The following is an 18363-nucleotide window of genomic DNA, read 5'->3' as shown; positions in this document are numbered from 1 at the left end:
ATGCAACAAATGGCAGCAATGAATGGCAGCATCAAGTACCAAGGAAACAGTCACTTTGCATGGCTCTGCTCATCATGGGCACCTTTGAAGTGGGCTGGGCATCTGCAGCTGCAAATTTGGCACAGCTCTGCTTCTCGGTGCCTGTCCACAGCACCACTGTGCTGCATCCCCTGCTCAACTCCCGCACCTGGCCTTCCTTGCACAGTGCACTCCAGGGCTGGGCATCAGGCTGGGGCCATAGGGCCAAGCCCCAAGACACAGAATTGGACCTGGATACCGATGCAGCATGTAGCCCTGGGCAGAACCTAGTACGTGGTCATCATATGGGATCCAGATGTAGGACCATCTGACCCAATCTCAATAAAATAGCTTCTCAAAGGCCTGCAGAGCGATTTCAATATATAATTTGTGGTTTTCGTGATTTTTGCATGTTTTGGCAAGGGGAGTAAGTGTGGCACGAGATTTAAAGCCAAATCATCACTGAACTGCGAGGTCCCTCCTGGCCCAGACCATTCCCATTCCCTTCCCTCTTTTGACCGGGTGTGTCTGGGTAGGCACCTAAAAAGTGCCGGACTTATGGGGCCCCTCGATCGACCCTTCCGCACATTCTCTGCGCTGGAGTTTTCATCAGGGATATCTCAGCTTCATTTAGCTCGACCGTTTCCATGACAACTCCAAAGCGGTGACGTAAAAAATGCGACAGGACTCACATTTGCTCCCAAGAACAGTATTGGGATGGAATTCCCAGGGTGACAAAGAAAAGTCGAAGAGCAAAAGGCCATGTCCACGCACCTGCCTCGGCGACGAACACCTTCCCTGCAGGTCCGCAGCAAATTCCTCCTAAAGTCCCGCTGCTCCCCACCCCTTCATGAGGCCGGGACCACGGAGACGGAAGTAAAGCGCCGGAAAACCTTGGCTGGTCTACCCTCTGTCCCTTAAATGGCGTCGTCGACCCTTGACAGCCCCGCCCCCTCCCGCCAAGGCTCTCACCATTGGCTCTTCCCGGAGACTTCGCTCTCCTATTGGTCAGTGGGCGAATGCCGACGTGCTGATTGAGCCCAAAGTTTCTTTTGGTTTCCGGTGGCCCTCCGATGGCGACTGCAGACTCCCTGTCGCTCTTCACCGGCCTCGGCCTGAGCGAGCACAAGGCCCGGGAGACGCTCAAGAACACGGCTCTGAGCGCGCAGCTGCGCAAGGCTGCGACCCAGGTGCGAGTCCCTCTGCCCCTGGCCCGGGCTGCCGACTGTGTCCCAACGCAGCGCGAGGCCAGGTCCCTATCCCGATGGCTTGTCACGCTCCAGCCTGTCTCACTGGGCGTCGGTCTTCTCTCCTGATCTCTCTGAACCCAGGCGCAGCAGACTCTGGGCTCCACTATCGACAAGGCTACCGGGACCCTGCTATATAGCTTGGCTTCCCGACTCAGGGATACCCGGCGTCTCTCTTTCCTCGTGAACTACGTAGCCAGTAAGAAGATCCACACTGAGCCCCAGCTGAGCGGTGAGACCCCTTCCTGTTCTGCCAGTTCCGCCTCCGGACTCTCTCTTTAGCCAACACCCCTAACTGTCCTTTTTGCCAAGTCTCCCAGTTTCTTTCTAGATACCTAAATCGGCACAGGCACTAAAGCATTGAGGGGGCGGCCTCTCGTGAGACTGACACGGGCACTGTCTAGGTCTGAGGAAGAACCTTCCTCAGAACACATGCTTCTTCTTTGTGGCCTCAGGACCTCACTAGGGTGGTGCCAGGATAACACCTTGGTAGGCCAAACTGCACTTGAGGTTTCATGCAGTTAGGGTCCTGTCTACCCACCTATTGGAGCTGAGATGCCACATACTCATTGGCTCTCCTTTCTCAGCTGCCCTTGAATATGTGCACAGTCACCCCCTGGACCCCATCGACACCGTGGACTTTGAACAGGAATGTGGTGTGGGTGTCATGGTGACCCCAGAGCAGATTGAGGAGGCTGTGAGTATTTCCCCATGCATGGGCTGCCTCCCTAGTCCTGGCTCTGGAAAGGAGTGGCTTAGCTTCTCTACCCAGAAAGACCCAGGGTGGAGGTATGGATTCCTAGAATGTCTCTGAAGACATGGTTTGGCTTTCTGCAGGTGGAGGCCACCATAAGTAGGCATCGGCCCCAGCTCCTGGTGGAGCGTTACCATTTCAACATGGGACTACTGATGGGTGAGCAGGGCCTGGGGCAGCAAACTACATTGTTCTCTCTGGTCATGCTTTCTCTTCTGGGCATGAATGAGAGGGAAGTGGGGGAAGGAGCAGGATCACATTTTTTTCTTTTTCTTTGTTTTTGGCGGCTGGCCGGTGTGAGGATCACCTTAAAAGAGGTCTGGCTGGGTGCAGGCACAGGTTCCTGTGACCAGCCAGGATCTTTCCTTGGGAAAAAAGGTGGGGAGTGCCCTCTTTTGCCTTCCTTCAGCTCCTTGTGCCCATGATTCTTCTAGGAGAGGCTCGGGCTGTGCTCAAGTGGGCAGATGGCAAAATGATCAAGCATGAAGTGGACATGCAGGTAGGTACCTCCCTGAGCTGAAGCTGGCAAAGACCCTGGCATGGACAAAGGCTGGAATCCACTGAAGGATAAAAGTGGGAAAAGACCTATCCCTATTCTGGTGGTGGATAGTATAGCCCAGTGTGGAAGGGGCAGCACCTGACTGGGTAGTGAAAGACTTGGGCCTCTGGGCTGTGCCTAATTTGGCGTGAGTCACTTTACTCTAAATGTCAGCTTCCTCATCCCATAAATAGGGGTGAAGTGACCTCATCTGAGAGTGCTGGTATAGAATCAGAAGAGGGTGATAGCTGAGTTAGATTGCTTATTTTGATGCTGGGCCCACGGTTTCTCTCTGTAAACAGCAGTCCTTGTTACCTGGGCCCAGTATGGACTCTCAGGAAGGAGAGAACATTTGAGGCCAGTAGAACCACATGAGAAGAGGTGGGATGGGCTAGGTAGGTTCTTCCATCTAGTGCCAGTAGATAGGCCAGGAAGCCCTTAGGTGGCTGGGTGGGGTCTGTCAGGTGCCCCTTGAAAGAGGACACTTCTGTCCCTGCCTGATTCCGGTCTCTGCTAAGGTCCTCCACCTTCTGGGTCCCAAGATGGAGGCTGATCTGGAGAAGAAGCCCAAGGTAGGGTTGGGCATGAACCTGGGTCCCTGGGGGCAAGTCGGGTAAGGTGAGACTTCAGGCCGGGAAAGGGAGTGTCTGACCCCAGTGATCCCTAGACCCTGCCTGGGAGAGGTTCTGATGCTATTTTGGGATTTCTCTCAGGTGGCAAAGGCTCGGCTGGAAGAAACAGATAGGAGGACAGCAAAGGATGTGGTGGAGAATGGTGAGACACTTGAGGCTCCTGTCACATTCAGCTCCCTGACTTGTGAGCATTTTTTCTGAAGGGTCCTTACAGCCCAGGTTCCTCAGGCCCTTGGCTTACTCAGCACCCTTCTGCCTCAAGACTGGGATTCCTGGTGTTTCCTTTGTTCCCTTTGCCTCGAGACTGGCCTGAGAGGCCTCAGATGTCTGGCTCAGGGGAAAGGGAGGAATTGGTAAAGGCCATGAAAATTGATTGCATTGTATAGTGATGAATATACTAATTATACTGATTTGAACATCACATATTGCACACAGGTATTGATATTCAGTGCTGTACCCCACAGATATGTACAATCAACTATGTTCCAATAAAAAACAAAACAAAACAAACAAAAGAAGTCTGGCTCTATATCTGTTCTGGTTGCAGGATATGGATAGTAGCAACAGGTACCTCCCTGAGCTGGATATGGTAGCTATATTTAGAGGACAAGTTTTCCTTGGTTTCTTCTCTGCAGGTGAGGCTGCTGGCCAGACCCTGTCTCTGATGGAGCAGCTCCGAGGGGAGGCCCTTAAGTTCCACAAGCCCGGTGAGCATGCATGTTAAAACCTGGGGAGAGGGCCGAGCCCGTGGTGCACTTGGGAGAGTGTGGCGCTGGGAGCGCAGCAGTGCTCCCACCGCGGGTTCAGATCCTATATAGGGATGACCAGTGCACTCACAGCGCTCACTGGCTGAGCGTGGTGCGGCTGGTCTCAAAAAAAGACAAAAAAAAAAAATAATAAAAACCTAGGGAGGGCTAAATCTTGGCAGTGACTCCTGCAGCCAGGCCCCTGGGGCCAGGAGCCTTGGGCTGCAGCATGGTCCTCAGGCTGGTTCTGGTCCCGGCAGGTGAGAACTACAAGACTCCAGGCTACGTGATCACTCCACACACCATGGATCTACTGAAGCAGCACCTGGACATCACTGGGGGGCAGGTGTGTGGTAATGTGGCCAGGCAAATTAGTGCCATCAAACACCTGCCTAGGTGCCTGGGCTGCCTCCATATTGCCCTATATCACCCATCCCCATGGCCTCCCTAGGAAGGGACATCGTTTCTTCAGGGTAGTTTGAGCTCTGACCTCATTCCTCTTCTCTCATCCTCCTCATCGCAGGTACGTACCCGGTTCCCACCAGAACCAAATGGAATCCTGCACATTGGACATGCCAAAGCCATCAATTTCAACTTTGGCTATGCTAAGGTGAGCATGTGTCTATGAACCTGACAAGCAATATGACCACTTGTTGCTCCCATGACTGGATACCAAAAAGGCGTCCCTCCTGCCATGCCTTCTGCTCCTGATAATGTGCCTAGATGGGCAGAGGCCATGAGGGGAACCACATGTGTGACAGATAGCTAGGAATCCATTGGGTTCATTGGAGAAAAACTTTGAGGTGAGTCAGTAAGTTCAAATTTGGGGAAATTGCCAGTACAGGCCCTTGGCATAGAAAGAGGCTATGCTCTGTCCCAAGTTGGTGTAAGAGGTAACCTTATCTGGAACATTTAGATATAGGAAGATGAGAGGAATTCTTGAAAGCATTTTTAATTCTGACACGAGAAAGCTCTGAGAATGTCCTAGTTTGATGAGCTGGACTATGGGGTCTGACGGATGATGTGGGAGCTCACAGAACCTGCAACTCTCCTAGGCCAACAATGGTATCTGTTTTCTGCGCTTTGATGACACCAACCCTGAGAAGGAGGAAGCAAAATTCTTCACTGCCATCTCTGACATGGTGACCTGGCTGGGTATGGACTGGGCAAGGCCTGGGCAGGGCTGGTGGTCAGTGGATGGCCTGCCATCAAATGTTTCTGGCTGGCTGCTCATACTATGTCTCATTTGGCCCCAGGTTACACACCTTACAAGGTGACATATGCCTCTGATTATTTCGACCAGCTGTATGCCTGGGCTGTGGAGCTTATCCGCAGGTGAGGCCAGGGCCATGACATAGAGCCAAGCAGGCTGACCAGGTCACGGCCATGCTGTGCACTCACATCCCTTCCCCACAGGGGTCAGGCTTATGTGTGCCACCAGCGAGGGGAGGAGCTCAAAGGCCACAACTCTCTGCCCTCGCCCTGGAGGGACCGTCCTGTGAAGGAATCGCTGCTGCTTTTTGAGGTGGGGTGTGGAGGCTCAGCTAGGTTTGAGTGGGCCAAGATGCTGAGGATGAGATGCCTCTGTGCTTAGAGGTAGGCTGAGCCCTTGCTCCCCCTAGGCAATGCGCAAGGGTAAGTTTTCAGAGGGTGAGGCCACGCTGCGGATGAAGCTAGTGATGGAGGATGGCAAGATGGATCCTGTGGCCTATCGAATCAAGTATACACCTCACCACCGCACGGAGGACAGCTGGTGGGTGTGGGCATATGGTGGGTTGGCAGGGCTGTGGAGCAGGGCAGTGGGCCTTAGATGGGTAGGACAGAGTTGGGCTGGATGGTGGGGCCCACTGCCTATGCCCCACAGGTGTATCTACCCCACCTACGACTACACACACTGCCTCTGTGATTCCATCGAGCACATCACCCACTCACTCTGCACCAAGGAATTCCAGGCACGGTGAGGAAGCTGGGCCCATGGGGTGGGTAGGGCCAGTGGGATTCCAGCAGCCCTTCCTGTGGTCTCTCCTTTGTCCCAGAGGTGGCCATCCTAACCCTACTCTCCCACCCCAGACGCTCTTCTTACTTTTGGCTGTGCAACGCACTGGATGTCTATTGCCCTGTGCAGTGGGAGTATGGCCGCCTCAACCTGCACTATGCCGTTGTCTCTAAGAGGAAGATCCTCCAGCTTGTAGCAGCTGGTGCTGTGCGGTAAGTGTGGCTGTTGGCTCATCAAAAGTTGGTGGTACTAGTGGCATGTGCTGCCAAAGGCCTTCTCACCACATGCTTATCCACAGGGACTGGGATGATCCACGGCTCTTCACACTCACAGCCCTACGACGGCGGGGCTTCCCACCTGAGGCCATCAACAACTTTTGTGCCCGGGTAAAGCCCAGTGGGTTGCATGGGCAGATGGGGGCTGAGAGCAGCAGTTTGTGCTTGTGGCTGTAACTGATGGTAACTTTTCTGCCAGGTGGGGGTGACAGTGGCACAGACCACGATGGAGCCACATCTTCTAGAAGCCTGTGTGCGTGATGTGCTGAATGACACTGCCCCACGGGCCATGGCTGTGCTGGAGTCACTGCGGGTCATCATCACCAACTTTCCTGCTGCCAAGGTGGGCCGGCCTCAGAGTGTTTGTGTGTGTGTATGTACACCTGGGCCTGAGTATGAGTCCTGGCATGACTCAGATACCTGTCTCCTGCTGTAGTCCTTGGACATCCAGGTCCCCAACTTCCCAGCTGATGAGACCAAGGGCTTCCATCAGGTTCCCTTTGCACCCGTTGTCTTCATTGAGAGGACTGACTTCAAGGAGGTGAATGATGGGGGTAGAGGGTCCTGTTTGCTGCTGAGTATGGTCCTGGGGTCCTTTTATCTCCTCATCCCTTCTGTCAGTTCATGTACATTTTCCTTCTGATGAACCAACCCCTGCCAGACATGGGGGTGGGGGAGAAGCCTCTCATACTTGCCTAACCTTTGCAGCCCCTTGTGTCCACCCCACTTCCTACCTCTAGGAGCCAGAGCCAGGCTATAAGCGCCTGGCTTGGGGCCAGCCTGTGGGCCTGAGGCATACAGGCTATGTCATTGAGCTGCAGCATGTTGTCAAGGTGAGAGCCAGCTGCATTCTTCATACTGCATTGCCTGCTGGGGCCAGGATTAAAGTCTAGCCTGCAGTCCTGGTGGTTGTTCCCAAGTCTCATTGCAGCACCCCCTTCCCCCACTTTCAGGGCCCCAGTGGCTGTGTGGAGGGCCTGGAGGTGACCTGCAGACAGGCAGATGCTGGAGAAAAGCCCAAGGCTTTTATTCACTGGGTGTCACAGCCTTTGATATGTGAGATTCGCCTCTATGAGCGACTGTGAGTGAACAGAGCTGGGGTGGGAGCAGGTACAAGATGGGCATTGCCTGCTGTGGCTGCCCAGCTGGGGGTCTGACTTTCACTCTGCCTATAGATTCCAGCACAAGAATCCTGAAGATCCCACTGAGGTGCCTGGTGGATTCTTAAGTGACCTGAACCCGGTAGGCTCATGGGGTGTGGGGTGAGGGTGGTGGGCCTTCCTGGCTGGATGGCTGCCTGAGTCCCCTTTTGCAGGTGTCATTACAAGTGGTGGAGGCAGCGTTAGTGGACTGCTCTGTGGCCCTGGCAAAGCCTTTCGATAAGTTCCAGTTTGAGCGCCTTGGGTACTTCTCTGTGGATCCAGACAGCTGCCAGGGACAGGTGCTTGACTTTACCCACCTGCCCCTTTCCACAGCAGTAACGGTGGCTGCCATTCACTGCACCAAGCACTCTGGCTGTATTCCCTTAGTTATTCATCACCACCTGAGGTAGGGGGTGGGGATGGCATTTATATTCTATTCATGAGGAAACTGGCTTAGAGGTTAGGTCCATACACAAAATTTTGTATAGAATCTGCCTTCCTTACTCCTCAGTAGGAGGTAGGCATAGGGGTTGTTATATTCCTTATGAAACTGAGGACCAGAGCCATCCAGTCCCTTACCCAAAGTCACAAAGTTATTGAGAACCTAAGTCTCCTTACCCTTGGTCCTTCTCTGAGGGACCAAGGAGGGAGTTATGGGGAGGTGTCTATGGTGCAACTTACCCAGGCCTCCTGGCCTGGTTCCAGATTGGTGGTCATTCTTCTCCCTCTGCCCTCCAGCTTGTCTTCAACCGAACTGTCACACTGAAGGAGGACCCGAGAAAGGTGTGAGCTGGAAGCACTGTGAACCTACCTCATCCTCCTGGAGGTTGGGGGTGCCCTCACCACCCCAAACTCCATGTTAATAAAGAACAGCTAAATCCTCTCTGCAGTCTATGTGTTATCTGTCCTTCTAGCATCTGAGGGCCCTGGAGACATGCTGTTTGTGTGTGGAAATGTGCCTTGAGCACATTTTGTTTGTGAGAATGAGTTTCCCCAGAATAGAGCGGACAGTTGAAACCACTGGTGCTCAAGGGGAGGGGCTTGGGCGGGATTAATATACTCTGTACCTGGTCTGAGGGAATGGAGGACCCTAGGATGCTGTTTCTGGGGCAGAGGGATTTAGAGGGTTTGTGTCTACCTGCTTAAAGATGAAGAAAAGCCTGGCTCCCAGTGTGATCGTTTAGCAAACAATTATTCAGTGCCTACTATGTGCCAGGCACAGTGAGATGAGGCATATATGCTGCAGTGGCTTTCCAAGTTCACCACCTAAGGGAGGGGAGACCTGGGTGGCCAAGCACTATGTGGGAGAGGACTCCCTGGGGCTTGTGCAAGGCTGGAAGGGGTTTCTGACCCAAAATGTCCCTTAGAAAAGAGGACTCTCAGAAAGTGACTTCTGAAGGGAGTCCCAAAGGACTAGGGAGAATTTGCCCGGACAAGGGGAATAAGTGCAAAGGCCTGGAAACAATAAGGGTCTATGGCAGGCTGGTCGCTCTCGGGAAGTATGGGCTGCTGTTGAGGCCTGCATGTGCCTGCAGCTTTAATGCCTTCCACATTTTCCCTGTATACAAACACCAGGCTACCCGAGGCCCGCTTTAAGGTGGACCTGACGGCGGAAGGCCGAACTCAGATGGCAGCAGATGGTGGAGGTCCCAGAGGTTAGGTTCTCCAGGAGATGGGTGACCCAGGGACTTCTCAGGTGAGGCACGGCTGGGGACGCCGGGACCAGGTCAGGGGTTGTGGGGGCCACCTTAAGCGAGAGGCCGAGCAGGGCCCGGCTCCGCCCCGCGTGGGGCTTCGCGACCAAAGGAGGCTCAGGCAGACTGCCGGAAGGTGGGTCCACAGAGCGAGTTTAGAGCCCCAGCCTGCCCAGGACCCACTGCTAGGCCGAGCCCCAGCCCTGGCTCCGCCCCTCATGAAGGGGCGTCGGTGGGCGGGGCGACCCGCCCCACACCCTGCGCTCCTTTCTCGGTGCCAGCAGCCGGAGGCGCGGCCTCCCTCCCCGACTGAAGCGTTCCCTTTAAGTCTGGCTGGGAGGCAGTACCAGCTCTCGCGGGATCCGGTGCTCCAATTCTCGCGAGAAGGGCATTCGGCACCTATTGGCTGTGCGGGTTGAATGTAAGATGGCGCTCAGGGAGCTGTGAGGAGAAAATCCTGTCGGTCTGGGAGCAGCGACGGCAGAACCGGGGCCCCGGACTGTGCGGCGGGGCCGGCGGGTCTAGCGGAGGCGGCGGTGACGTCGCCGGGTGAGGGCTCCGGTGGGGGCGAGGATGCGGCAAGGCTGCGGGCCTGGGACAGCGGGCCCACCTCACACAACGGCGGGCGGGGGCGGACGGTTCTCTGCCGGTGGGCCCCGAAGACTTCGGGGCGATTCCGGAGCCGAGAACGTCCCTGGAGTCCCGCGCCCCCGCCCCGTGGGTGGGGGAGGGGCGGACCGGGTATTCGGGTGGGCGCGGCGCGCGAGCGCGCGCTGCCGTGGGCGCGCGGCCCAGCCTGTTTTTACGCGCGGGGGCGCGCGCGCTGTACGACTCTTCCAGTGCGCGTGGCCGCCGACGTGCGCGTTCCCGGTCCGGATATCGGCTCTCGAAGCTTTGGCCGCTGGGCAAGAGCGGTATTCTGGGGCGCGTGCCGGCCCGCGACCCCCCCCAGTTCTGGGGCGCGCGCCCAGCTGTTGGGTGGCGATGCCGCCTGGAGAGCGCGCAGGACACCCCCGCTGAGCCGAGAGGCGGCAGGCGAGCCGGCGGGCGCCTCAGCGAGGGGAAGGTTGTTGGTTGGGTCCTTCCTGCTCTGGTGACGTCCCTGGGCGTTCGTGGCCTAGGCCTGGGGAGAAAACAACCGGCTTTGCTATCTGTCTTGCAGCTCCACACCTCCGCGGGGAGGGCGAGATTCCCGCTCTTCTTGAAGAATGATGTTACCCGAGGCCCACGTACGGGGTGGCTTCTTGGGGAGGGTGCTGCCCTGCTTCGGAAACTGAGTCCTGTTGGCCTGAGAGGGCAGCGAGCCCCCCTTCGGGTTTCCTCATCTTGTGCTGTTGCTTTGTGCCTAGGGGAGAAGGTTATTAACATTAGAAGGCCCTTCAGTAGTACCTACTTTCCTTTTATTAGAAACTAATTCTTCCATAAGGGCAGCTAATAAAAGGCACCTCTGTTCACTCCAGAAGGGGATCTTATGTGAACGATGTGAAACTCTCCAAGCTTTAAAGTGCCGTTTTAAATCCCTAAATGCAGCATTTTCTTCTGCGTGGGTGGGAGGGACTTTAGTCTGTTAGACTAAGGGCCCGTTGTTGCCTCAGTGAAAAAGTTGCTTAGAACAAAATTGAACAACCTGAAAATCAATGCTTTGCCTTTTTATTATTATTATTCCAAATTTTCCCCAAAACTATCTGTGTATCACTATAAAAGTCACATTTTATTTGGGATTTCAATTCTTTTTAGCTTTTTTTCCACTCCAGCACTGTGTTCTGGTGCCAAGGGAGTTCTAGGTTTGTCCTACAGAAATATGCACCTCTTTTTTCTAAGACAAAATATCTGCTACTTTATGTTTTACAGTCTTGCTTTATTAAGTTTAAGGAAAAGGAAGCTTAAGGGGAATTAAAATTAGCAATCAAATGTGATGATGGGTTAGTTCTTTTTAATATACTGTATTTTTTAATAATAAAGTTAAAACTTAAAGAGGCTGAAGATGGAAGGAACTTCTTTGTTCTATCTTCTTCAGAATGTTAGAAGTCTTAAGAACTCAGGACAAGCAGCAGAAATACATGCAACATGGTGACTGGTGAGTTAAAATGTTCATATGCTGGAAGTATGTGTGCACAGTTTGTTCTGGTGATATTGAAACATTACAAATCCTCTCAATCATTCGGGATGCTGTCTGCCAGAAACTGCTAGGTGCTGGAAAATTGAAGATATGCATCTTTGAATTCCAGCCACAGTTTGCTGCTTGGACAGTTTTTCTTTAAGTTAAGAAACGTGCAGGTTTTAGCATGGCCAGGCATCAGCTTTTCTAAGGACCTAAATGGTTCAAAGAAAAGCAGTCAAGTTTATCTAGGATACACTTATAATTTTAATATACCTCTTAGTCCTGCTTGTTCTGGATTGGCTTTGTTTTTAGCTACTAAGTGTGAGATCTTCCTTTTAAATTGGTGTAAGTAATATTTCCATAAGCTCATGAACTAAGATTTACACAGTAGGTGTCCTACTTCTAGTCCTCTGTTATGAATTATGTGTTACCTCTCTGTGAACTTCTGCAGTTCCACATCTCCTTTCCAGCTGACGTTGTCATTTCAAACAAAAGATCAAATAATGGTTGAATTTTCGTATAAATTTGAAGTGTTCCAAAAAAGTAACCAATAAATCAGGGGCCCTGGGTGTGACTGTCCTCCTTTATGCTAGCTTCAGAATCAGGGATGTCTTCCTTTAAGCTTGCGTGCTTTCTTTTAATTTAATCATTTGTAGTTTGTTCTTGATGTGCTATGCTTCTTGCTCATCTGCTTTTTGCAGGGCCATCCTTCATCTGTGAGGGCCTTTTATTTTTGAGTTAGCCTCAGAATGAGGTGTTACACGAATATGGGTTCTTTTCTGTTGCCCTTCATTTTGTTCCAGATGTTTTAAGTCCTCTTCAGGCTTTCTCTTAAATGCTTTGTTTTGTTCCCTCCCCCCCAATTGTCATGTTAGATTGTGATTTCTGTTATTAAACTGAAGTGGCTGCTTGAAGAAATGGTAATTTCTTTGCTTAAAGGAGTGGTTCTTTTGTCTCACTTTTTAAGCCAGGGCAGAACTGTAAGAGTTCTGGGCTGTGTCAGAAAGCTGATTTTTTTTTTCTTTTCTTAAATTTATGAAATATTTATCTATAAATTCAGTTGATCTGTATACAATTTAATAAAAAATTATGAAGTGAACCTCGGTGTAACTACTACTTTTTCAAGAAATAGAACAATGCCAGCACCCCTGAATGCTTTATGGGTCCCTTCCTGGTCCCAGCTTTTCAACCCCTGGAGACAACTGCTGTTTTCACTTCTGTGATAATCACATTGTTTTTCTTTTTATGTTTAACACTTTTATATCCCTCAACAACATAGTTTTGCTTGCTTTTGAATTTTATATAAATGGAATCATACTGTATTATTTTGTCTTCTTTTAATGTTATGTTTCTGAAATTTGGCCATGTGTGCAACTGTGGTTCATTCCCATTTCTATGTAGTACTCTGTTTGTACGAATATACCATAATTTACATATTCATTCCACTAGTGGTGGATATCTAGGTTGCTTTCAGTTTTTGGTTATTAACACTGCTGCTATGGATATTCTTGTATAAGTACCCTCGTACACACTTAGGAGTAGAATTGCTGAGTTTTGTGGACTGAATATTTTCAGCTTCACTAGTTAATGCAAGTGGTTGTGCCAATTTACAGCCCATCAATATTTGATAAGAATATGAATTTTAAGTTTCTGGTTGAAAGTGTGTGTTGTCTAAAAATAGAAATATGATGAAACTCCTTTACAGGGACTCCTGTAAAGGCATAGGAACAGATGAATGGCCCAGTGGGGTAGTTTCTTTTTTTTCCTTTTTTTAAAAGATGACTGGTAAGGGGCTCTTAACTCTTGACTTGGTGTTATTAGCACCACGCTCTCCCAAGTGAGCTAACCGGCCATCCTTATATAGAGATCCGAACCTGTGGCCTTGGTGTTACCAGCATCATACTCTCCCAAGTGAGCCATGGGCTGGCCCTACCCAATGGAATAGTTTCTATTACAAACTCTCTAGTGATTAGTAGCTTTTGGGGCGGGGCAGGCGGGGGGTGGCTGGCAGATAAGGAGATCTGAACACTTGACCTTGGTGTTATCCATACCATGCTCCAACCAATTAACTAACCAGCCTAGTAGCTTTAAGAATAGAAATATGTCTTCCACTCTGCTTCTTTGAAATGACTCCTTATGTTGATCAGGACAAATATGACTGTAACTCCTTGAAATGGAAATTTCAATGTTTTGTTTTTTTTCTGCATGTAAATGTGTTCTTCAGATCAGACTTACTAAGCTATGAGAAGCCATTGCTAGAATAGATGTGAACCTTGAGAGGGGATCAAGGCCCAAGGAAGAAGCAGGGCTCTGAGGTAGCTCAGACTGTTTTGTCTTAGTCCATCTCATATTCAAGACCCACTCTGCAGAGCTGTATGGCAAGCCTGGAAGAGGTGTCAGAGATAAGAGACCTAAGAAGGGGTGATTCCAGTAAGTACAGTACTTAGATTTTCCTTTAGTACCTAAAGGAAAAAAGAAAGAAATTAGCAAACAGACCTTTGGAAATGTAATAGATGGTTGTTTTGGAGTAACCTTTGTCCGTGGTACCATCTTGTGTTCTAGTGGTAAAATAATAAAAATAACAACTCATGTATGTGTTGAGAGATTGCTCTGTGTCAGGCACTGTGCTAAATTCCAGTAGTAGGAAGTACAGGGGAGATGTTAGTGATTAATCTGGGAAAACCAGTGAAAATCTGGTTTTTCTTTATTGTTTTGTAAAGCAGTTATACTTGAAGTATTTAGAAGGAGATGATTATTTGCCAACCCCCTATTCCCCATGAGCACCAGAGTATTTTTCTCTTTTTCCATTATTAATCTCATCTGACTCCCCAAAATAGGGACCATTAATGTATCCCTACAGCTTCATATATATATATATATTTTTTTTCCTTTTTGTCTCTTTTTTTGTGACCGGCAACGGATCGCAACCCTCAGTGTCGCGCCCGTACCGGACCAGGACCGGCAACGGAATCGCAACCCTCGGTGTTGCCCCCGCACCTCGCTCAGCCAGTGAGCGGCCGGTCTGTATGTGGGATCCGAACCCTCGGCGGGAGCGCCGCTGCACTTCCCAAGCAGCGCACTGTAGCAGTGCGCCACCGGGGCGGCCCTCTAATTAGTTTCTTTATTGCTCCTCACAAAGTCTTTGGAGCTAATTAAAAATCTTGTCTTTTTGGAGTTATGGAGGGTAGTTTCATCAAGTTTCTCCATTTCTCTTTATCTGTTACCAAGGCTCAGCCTTTGTGTTGTGTGAGCAGCATCTTGAAGAAGTTAATAATCTTCATTATTATGTAAGTTTTTGGCACTTGATTGTTTTATTTTTCTTTAAGAGTTTCAGGTTTTGTGGGAAAATCATACTAGAATCAATGAGAATTGTTTGTGTCAGTTACTGTTACTCCAGCATAACCACTGTGCAGAAAAAGATGACCTTCTAATTATCTTTTTAATTTAATACAGTTTGTGGAAAAAACAGGAGAGTATTAAGCAGGAAGACACTTAAATCCTCTGTGATTCCATCATCCAGGCATAATTGCTGTTAGCATTCTGATGCCGTTAGCATTCTGATGCCTTTTTTGACACTTTTTTCCCAATATATATAAATACAGTTGCCTTGGCTGCCTTTTTTACACGTGTTTCCATGTCGTTAAATATTAAAAATGACCCAAAACTTTGAGTGTGGGGTGGGGCAAGGAATCTTGCAGATGTTAACATGCTTATTTAAAACTACCTCTTTATAGGAAAATCAGTGAAGCTTAGAAGCAGTCCTAATTTATATGGATTTGGTAACAGTGGATTTTCAAGTTGGTGGGCAAAGGAATTTCAATAATTCTCTAAGTGATACAGAGACAAGTTGTTTGGTCTTTGAAAAATAAAATAAAATTAGACTTTTACCTCACACCATGCAAAATAAATTCTAAATGGATCAAAGAATTGTATAAAATATACTGAGAACTAAAAAATTGTAGATGAATGGTGATCTGATCTTATGGTAGGGAGGACTTTTATATATATTTCTGAAGCTTTTTATTTTCTTTTAAGCAGCACTTATGTGTCAGGTCATATGCTAACTTGGTGAACTTTCATTATTGGGATGTTTCAGCTTGGTGGATACTGCCAGGTGGGTAGGTTAAAAGAACAAGAATTGAAGCCTTCTATGTTTTAGTCTGTATAAATGGGCAGATTGAAATGCTCTTTCAAATTGATCTTTTCGGGGCCGACCCCGTGGCGCACTCGGGAGAGTGCGGCGCTGGGAGCACAGCGGCGCTACCGCAGTGGGTTCGGATCCTATACAGGGATGGCCGGTGCACTCGCTGGCTGAGCGCGTTGCGGGCGACACCAAGCCAAGGGTTGCGATCCCTTACAGGTCACAAAAAGGACAAAAAAAACCAAATTGATCTTTTCCATTAAATATTTTTTGAAGTTCTCCATTGAATTCATTATTTGTTAATATTTCTTAGCTACCTTTGATTCAGTGGTTCTCAAATGATTCTGTGGACTTGTACATAGTCAATGAAGAACTCTGGGAGCTTACTGAAAGAAAACATCATTTAAGAAGCAGTGGCTTCTGCTTGAAGCTCCACCTACAGATGGCTAGCTCTAAGCTTGGAGCACTGCAGAGAGTTTTATACTACATGGCTAGTGACTAACAAAAAGGTGAAATAGGTTAACAAGAGTGAAGCAACATTAAATAAAATCAATAAAAACATTTAAAAAAAGGTAAATATTTCATGTTTTTTCACAAGAATGGAAAATATGAAGACCTGTGTATGTACCTTTATCAACATTTTCTAGCAGTTTTGTAGAATTTTTCCTACTTCAAGCTTTTTTTTTTTATGAAAGCTTAAGGATGAATTTTGATGCTTTATAGCAGATCTCTCTTTGAGAGTTGGATATCCAACTTACTTCCCTTTTTGCTCAGGGAACAAATTTATATTTGGACTAGAGTTTCTGGTATTAACTTTTTTTGAAGGTACTATTCTAGAAATATTACAGGGAGGATTTGTTTGGAGATGAAAGAGGCAGTAGAGTGGTTTTAAGGTATTTAGAAGTGTAGGGGCTTTGAAGAAAGGGGGTTCTGGTTTCTATGACCCATCTTGGGGAAAAGGGATTCTAGTTTCTGTGGCTTGCCTCAGGAGAATGAGGCTTGAGGGCAGGAGAAGGTCAGAGGAAAAGTTTGTGTTTGAGGCTGCTTCTGACACCTTCACTTTGGGGTATTGCTTTTCTGAGCCCTCACAGAACCTTGATTTACAAATGAATATTCTGAAGTTTGATTTGGTATGAAATACTGTATTCTAAAACTGAAAGATTGGGAAGTGGGAGTAAGGGAAGAATTGGTAAAGGGCCGTGAAAAACGATTACATTGTATAATGTTGAATGTTATAATTATTCACATATTACTAATTATCCTGATTTGAGCATCACATATTGCACACAGGTAATGATATTCAACTCCACCCCACAGATAAGCACAATCAAGTACGTTACAATTAAAAAAAAATAAGGTCTCAGAAGAGGCTGGAACATTGGATTTAAAAAACAAGTATAGGAAGAAAGATTTTTTAAAAATGAAAGATTGATTAAACAGAAGCTATACTCAGCTAAATGTTTGTCAAAAATAGTGGGCATGGAACTTTAATTTCCTATTTTACATCGTGGGAAGTCCAGAGATACTCTAAAATTAATGAGTTTGCAAATAGATGATTAAAAGTATGAAAGTGATCATAACAGAACTAAATATAAAAAGGTGATTGGCAAGGGTTGATGAGAGGAGGGTGTGATTTAAATGCCCTAAACTCACCTTTTTCATAGCTGATAAATGTTTAAAATTGGTAGATCAAGAACCAGAGGTATGGGCCGGCCTGTGGCTCACTTGGGAGAGTGTGGTGCTGATAACACCAAGGCCACAGGTTCAGATCCCTATATAGGAATGGCTGTTGTCAAGGAACACTAAGTCAAGGGTTGGGATCCCCTTACTGGTCATCTTTAAAAAAAAAAAAACAACAAAAAACCAGAGGTAAAAGTGTACGTAGCCGTTTTTACTTTTCATTTTATACCTTCCTGTACTATTCAAACTTTTTTTGTAAACAAATGGGTATATCACTTTTATATCCCTGCCCTCCCACCCCTGCAAAAAACCCCAGAAAACCACAAAAAAAACCGTCCAAGAACTAGGTGGAATTCTACTGAATAAAGCTTGTTTCTAGGAAAAAAAGTTGATGAAATTCTCCTTCACTCTTAATATCAGACTTAAGATGAGGCTTACACTGCCCCTCCTGAATTTCTGAAACTTGAAAGACTGAACGGAACTAATGTGACTAGGGGGATCCTAGGGACTGGCTGTACCAAGCAATACTCGTACGAACGTTTTCAGTTCTGTAAACTTAATTTTCAGTGTTTCTTTGTATTGGTATTTACTCATATTATACCAGATTTAAGGCAAAAAGAGTTTTTGCCACATGTCTCCTTGTACTTTAAAAAAAACTGCTTTGAAATAGTAGCTATGATTCCAGCACAGACAATCTTGAAAATTCAAGTAGTCTCTTGGTATTTTATGGGAATGCAACTAATTGTTGAAGAAAATAAATTTTAGGAAATGTAAATTTCAATTGACCTCTGCTGTTCTTTTATAATGGAGGTGAAAAATTGAAATATGTACCAGCGTGGTAGAGGACCTGTTGATGGCTGCTCATACCAGGGTACTTAAGAAAATTTATTGAAAAATAGAATTAAAGATAAATAGGAATCTTTCCATGAACTCTTTTTTTTTTTTTTTTTGTGGCTGGCCAGGACGGGGATCTGAACTGTTCTTTTATAATGGAGGTGAAAAATTGAAATATGTACCAGCGTGGTAGAGGACCTGTTGATGGCTGCTCATACCAGGGTACTTAAGAAAATTTATTGAAAAATAGAATTAAAGATAAATAGGAATCTTTCCATGAACTCTTTTTTTTTTTTTTTTTTAAAGATGACCAGTAAGGGGATTTTAACCCTTGACTTGGTGTTGTTAGCACTGTACTCTCTCAAGTGAGCTAACTGGCCATCCCTATATAGGGATCCGAACCTGTGGCCTTGGTGTTATCAGCACCACACTCTCCCAAGTGAGCCACAGACTGGCCTTCCATGAACTTTTTGAAGTGCCATCATATAATCTTTTTTTTTTTTTTTTTTTTTCCAACCAGTAAGGGGATTGCAACCCTTGGCTCGGTGTCGTCTGCACCACGCTC

The 18363-nt window shown here is 47.9% G+C and overlaps 2 protein-coding genes across 5 annotated transcripts in view; both read left to right on the top strand.

The window, feature by feature from the left end:
- Window positions 1–705: 705 nt before the first annotated feature.
- On the top strand, window positions 706–8231 carry QARS (glutaminyl-tRNA synthetase). The gene is made up of 24 exons (XM_008565779.1): window positions 706–1208; window positions 1350–1497; window positions 1853–1962; window positions 2103–2178; window positions 2454–2518; window positions 3076–3129; window positions 3271–3331; window positions 3825–3896; window positions 4196–4281; window positions 4459–4545; window positions 4991–5090; window positions 5192–5270; window positions 5352–5460; window positions 5558–5688; window positions 5800–5892; window positions 6006–6143; window positions 6230–6317; window positions 6406–6549; window positions 6643–6747; window positions 6947–7039; window positions 7160–7287; window positions 7382–7448; window positions 7522–7647; window positions 8087–8231. Exons 1-24 carry the CDS (start codon window positions 1092–1094, stop codon window positions 8135–8137), a joined length of 2328 nt encoding a protein of 775 aa, XP_008564001.1. The 5' UTR covers window positions 706–1091; the 3' UTR covers window positions 8138–8231.
- A 1212-nt stretch (window positions 8232–9443) lies between these two features.
- QRICH1 (glutamine-rich 1) overlaps window positions 9444–18363 on the top strand; it is a 46551-nt gene continuing 37631 nt past the window's right edge. The window contains exons 1-2 of one of the 4 annotated variants that reach the window (XM_008565776.1): window positions 9444–9591; window positions 11060–11119. The gene's annotated coding sequence lies outside the window, so the exon portion shown is untranslated. Of the gene's footprint in view, window positions 9592–10229; window positions 10400–11059; window positions 11120–18363 lie in introns of those variants that run through there. The other 3 variants (XM_008565777.1, XM_008565778.1, XM_008565775.1) reach the window with 3 other exon arrangements.

The sequence above is a fragment of the Galeopterus variegatus genome, unplaced genomic scaffold (assembly GCF_000696425.1).
Source record: "Galeopterus variegatus unplaced genomic scaffold, G_variegatus-3.0.2 Scaffold203, whole genome shotgun sequence".
Taxonomy (NCBI): Eukaryota; Metazoa; Chordata; class Mammalia; order Dermoptera; family Cynocephalidae; genus Galeopterus; species Galeopterus variegatus.
Note: the sequence above shows the minus strand (reverse complement) of the source record. Positions and strands in the feature narration are given on the sequence as shown.

Bases quoted from the DNA above. Each gene is read 5' to 3' on its own strand.
- QARS (XM_008565779.1), top strand. From the start codon at position 1,092: ATGGCGACTGCAGACTCCCTGTCGCTCTTCACCGGCCTCGGCCTGAGC. The intron at 5,893-6,005 runs GTGAGGAAGCTG...CTCCCACCCCAG, and splicing joins ACCAAGGAATTCCAGGCACG to ACGCTCTTCTTACTTTTGGC. The intron at 6,144-6,229 runs GTAAGTGTGGCT...GCTTATCCACAG, and splicing joins GTAGCAGCTGGTGCTGTGCG to GGACTGGGATGATCCACGGC.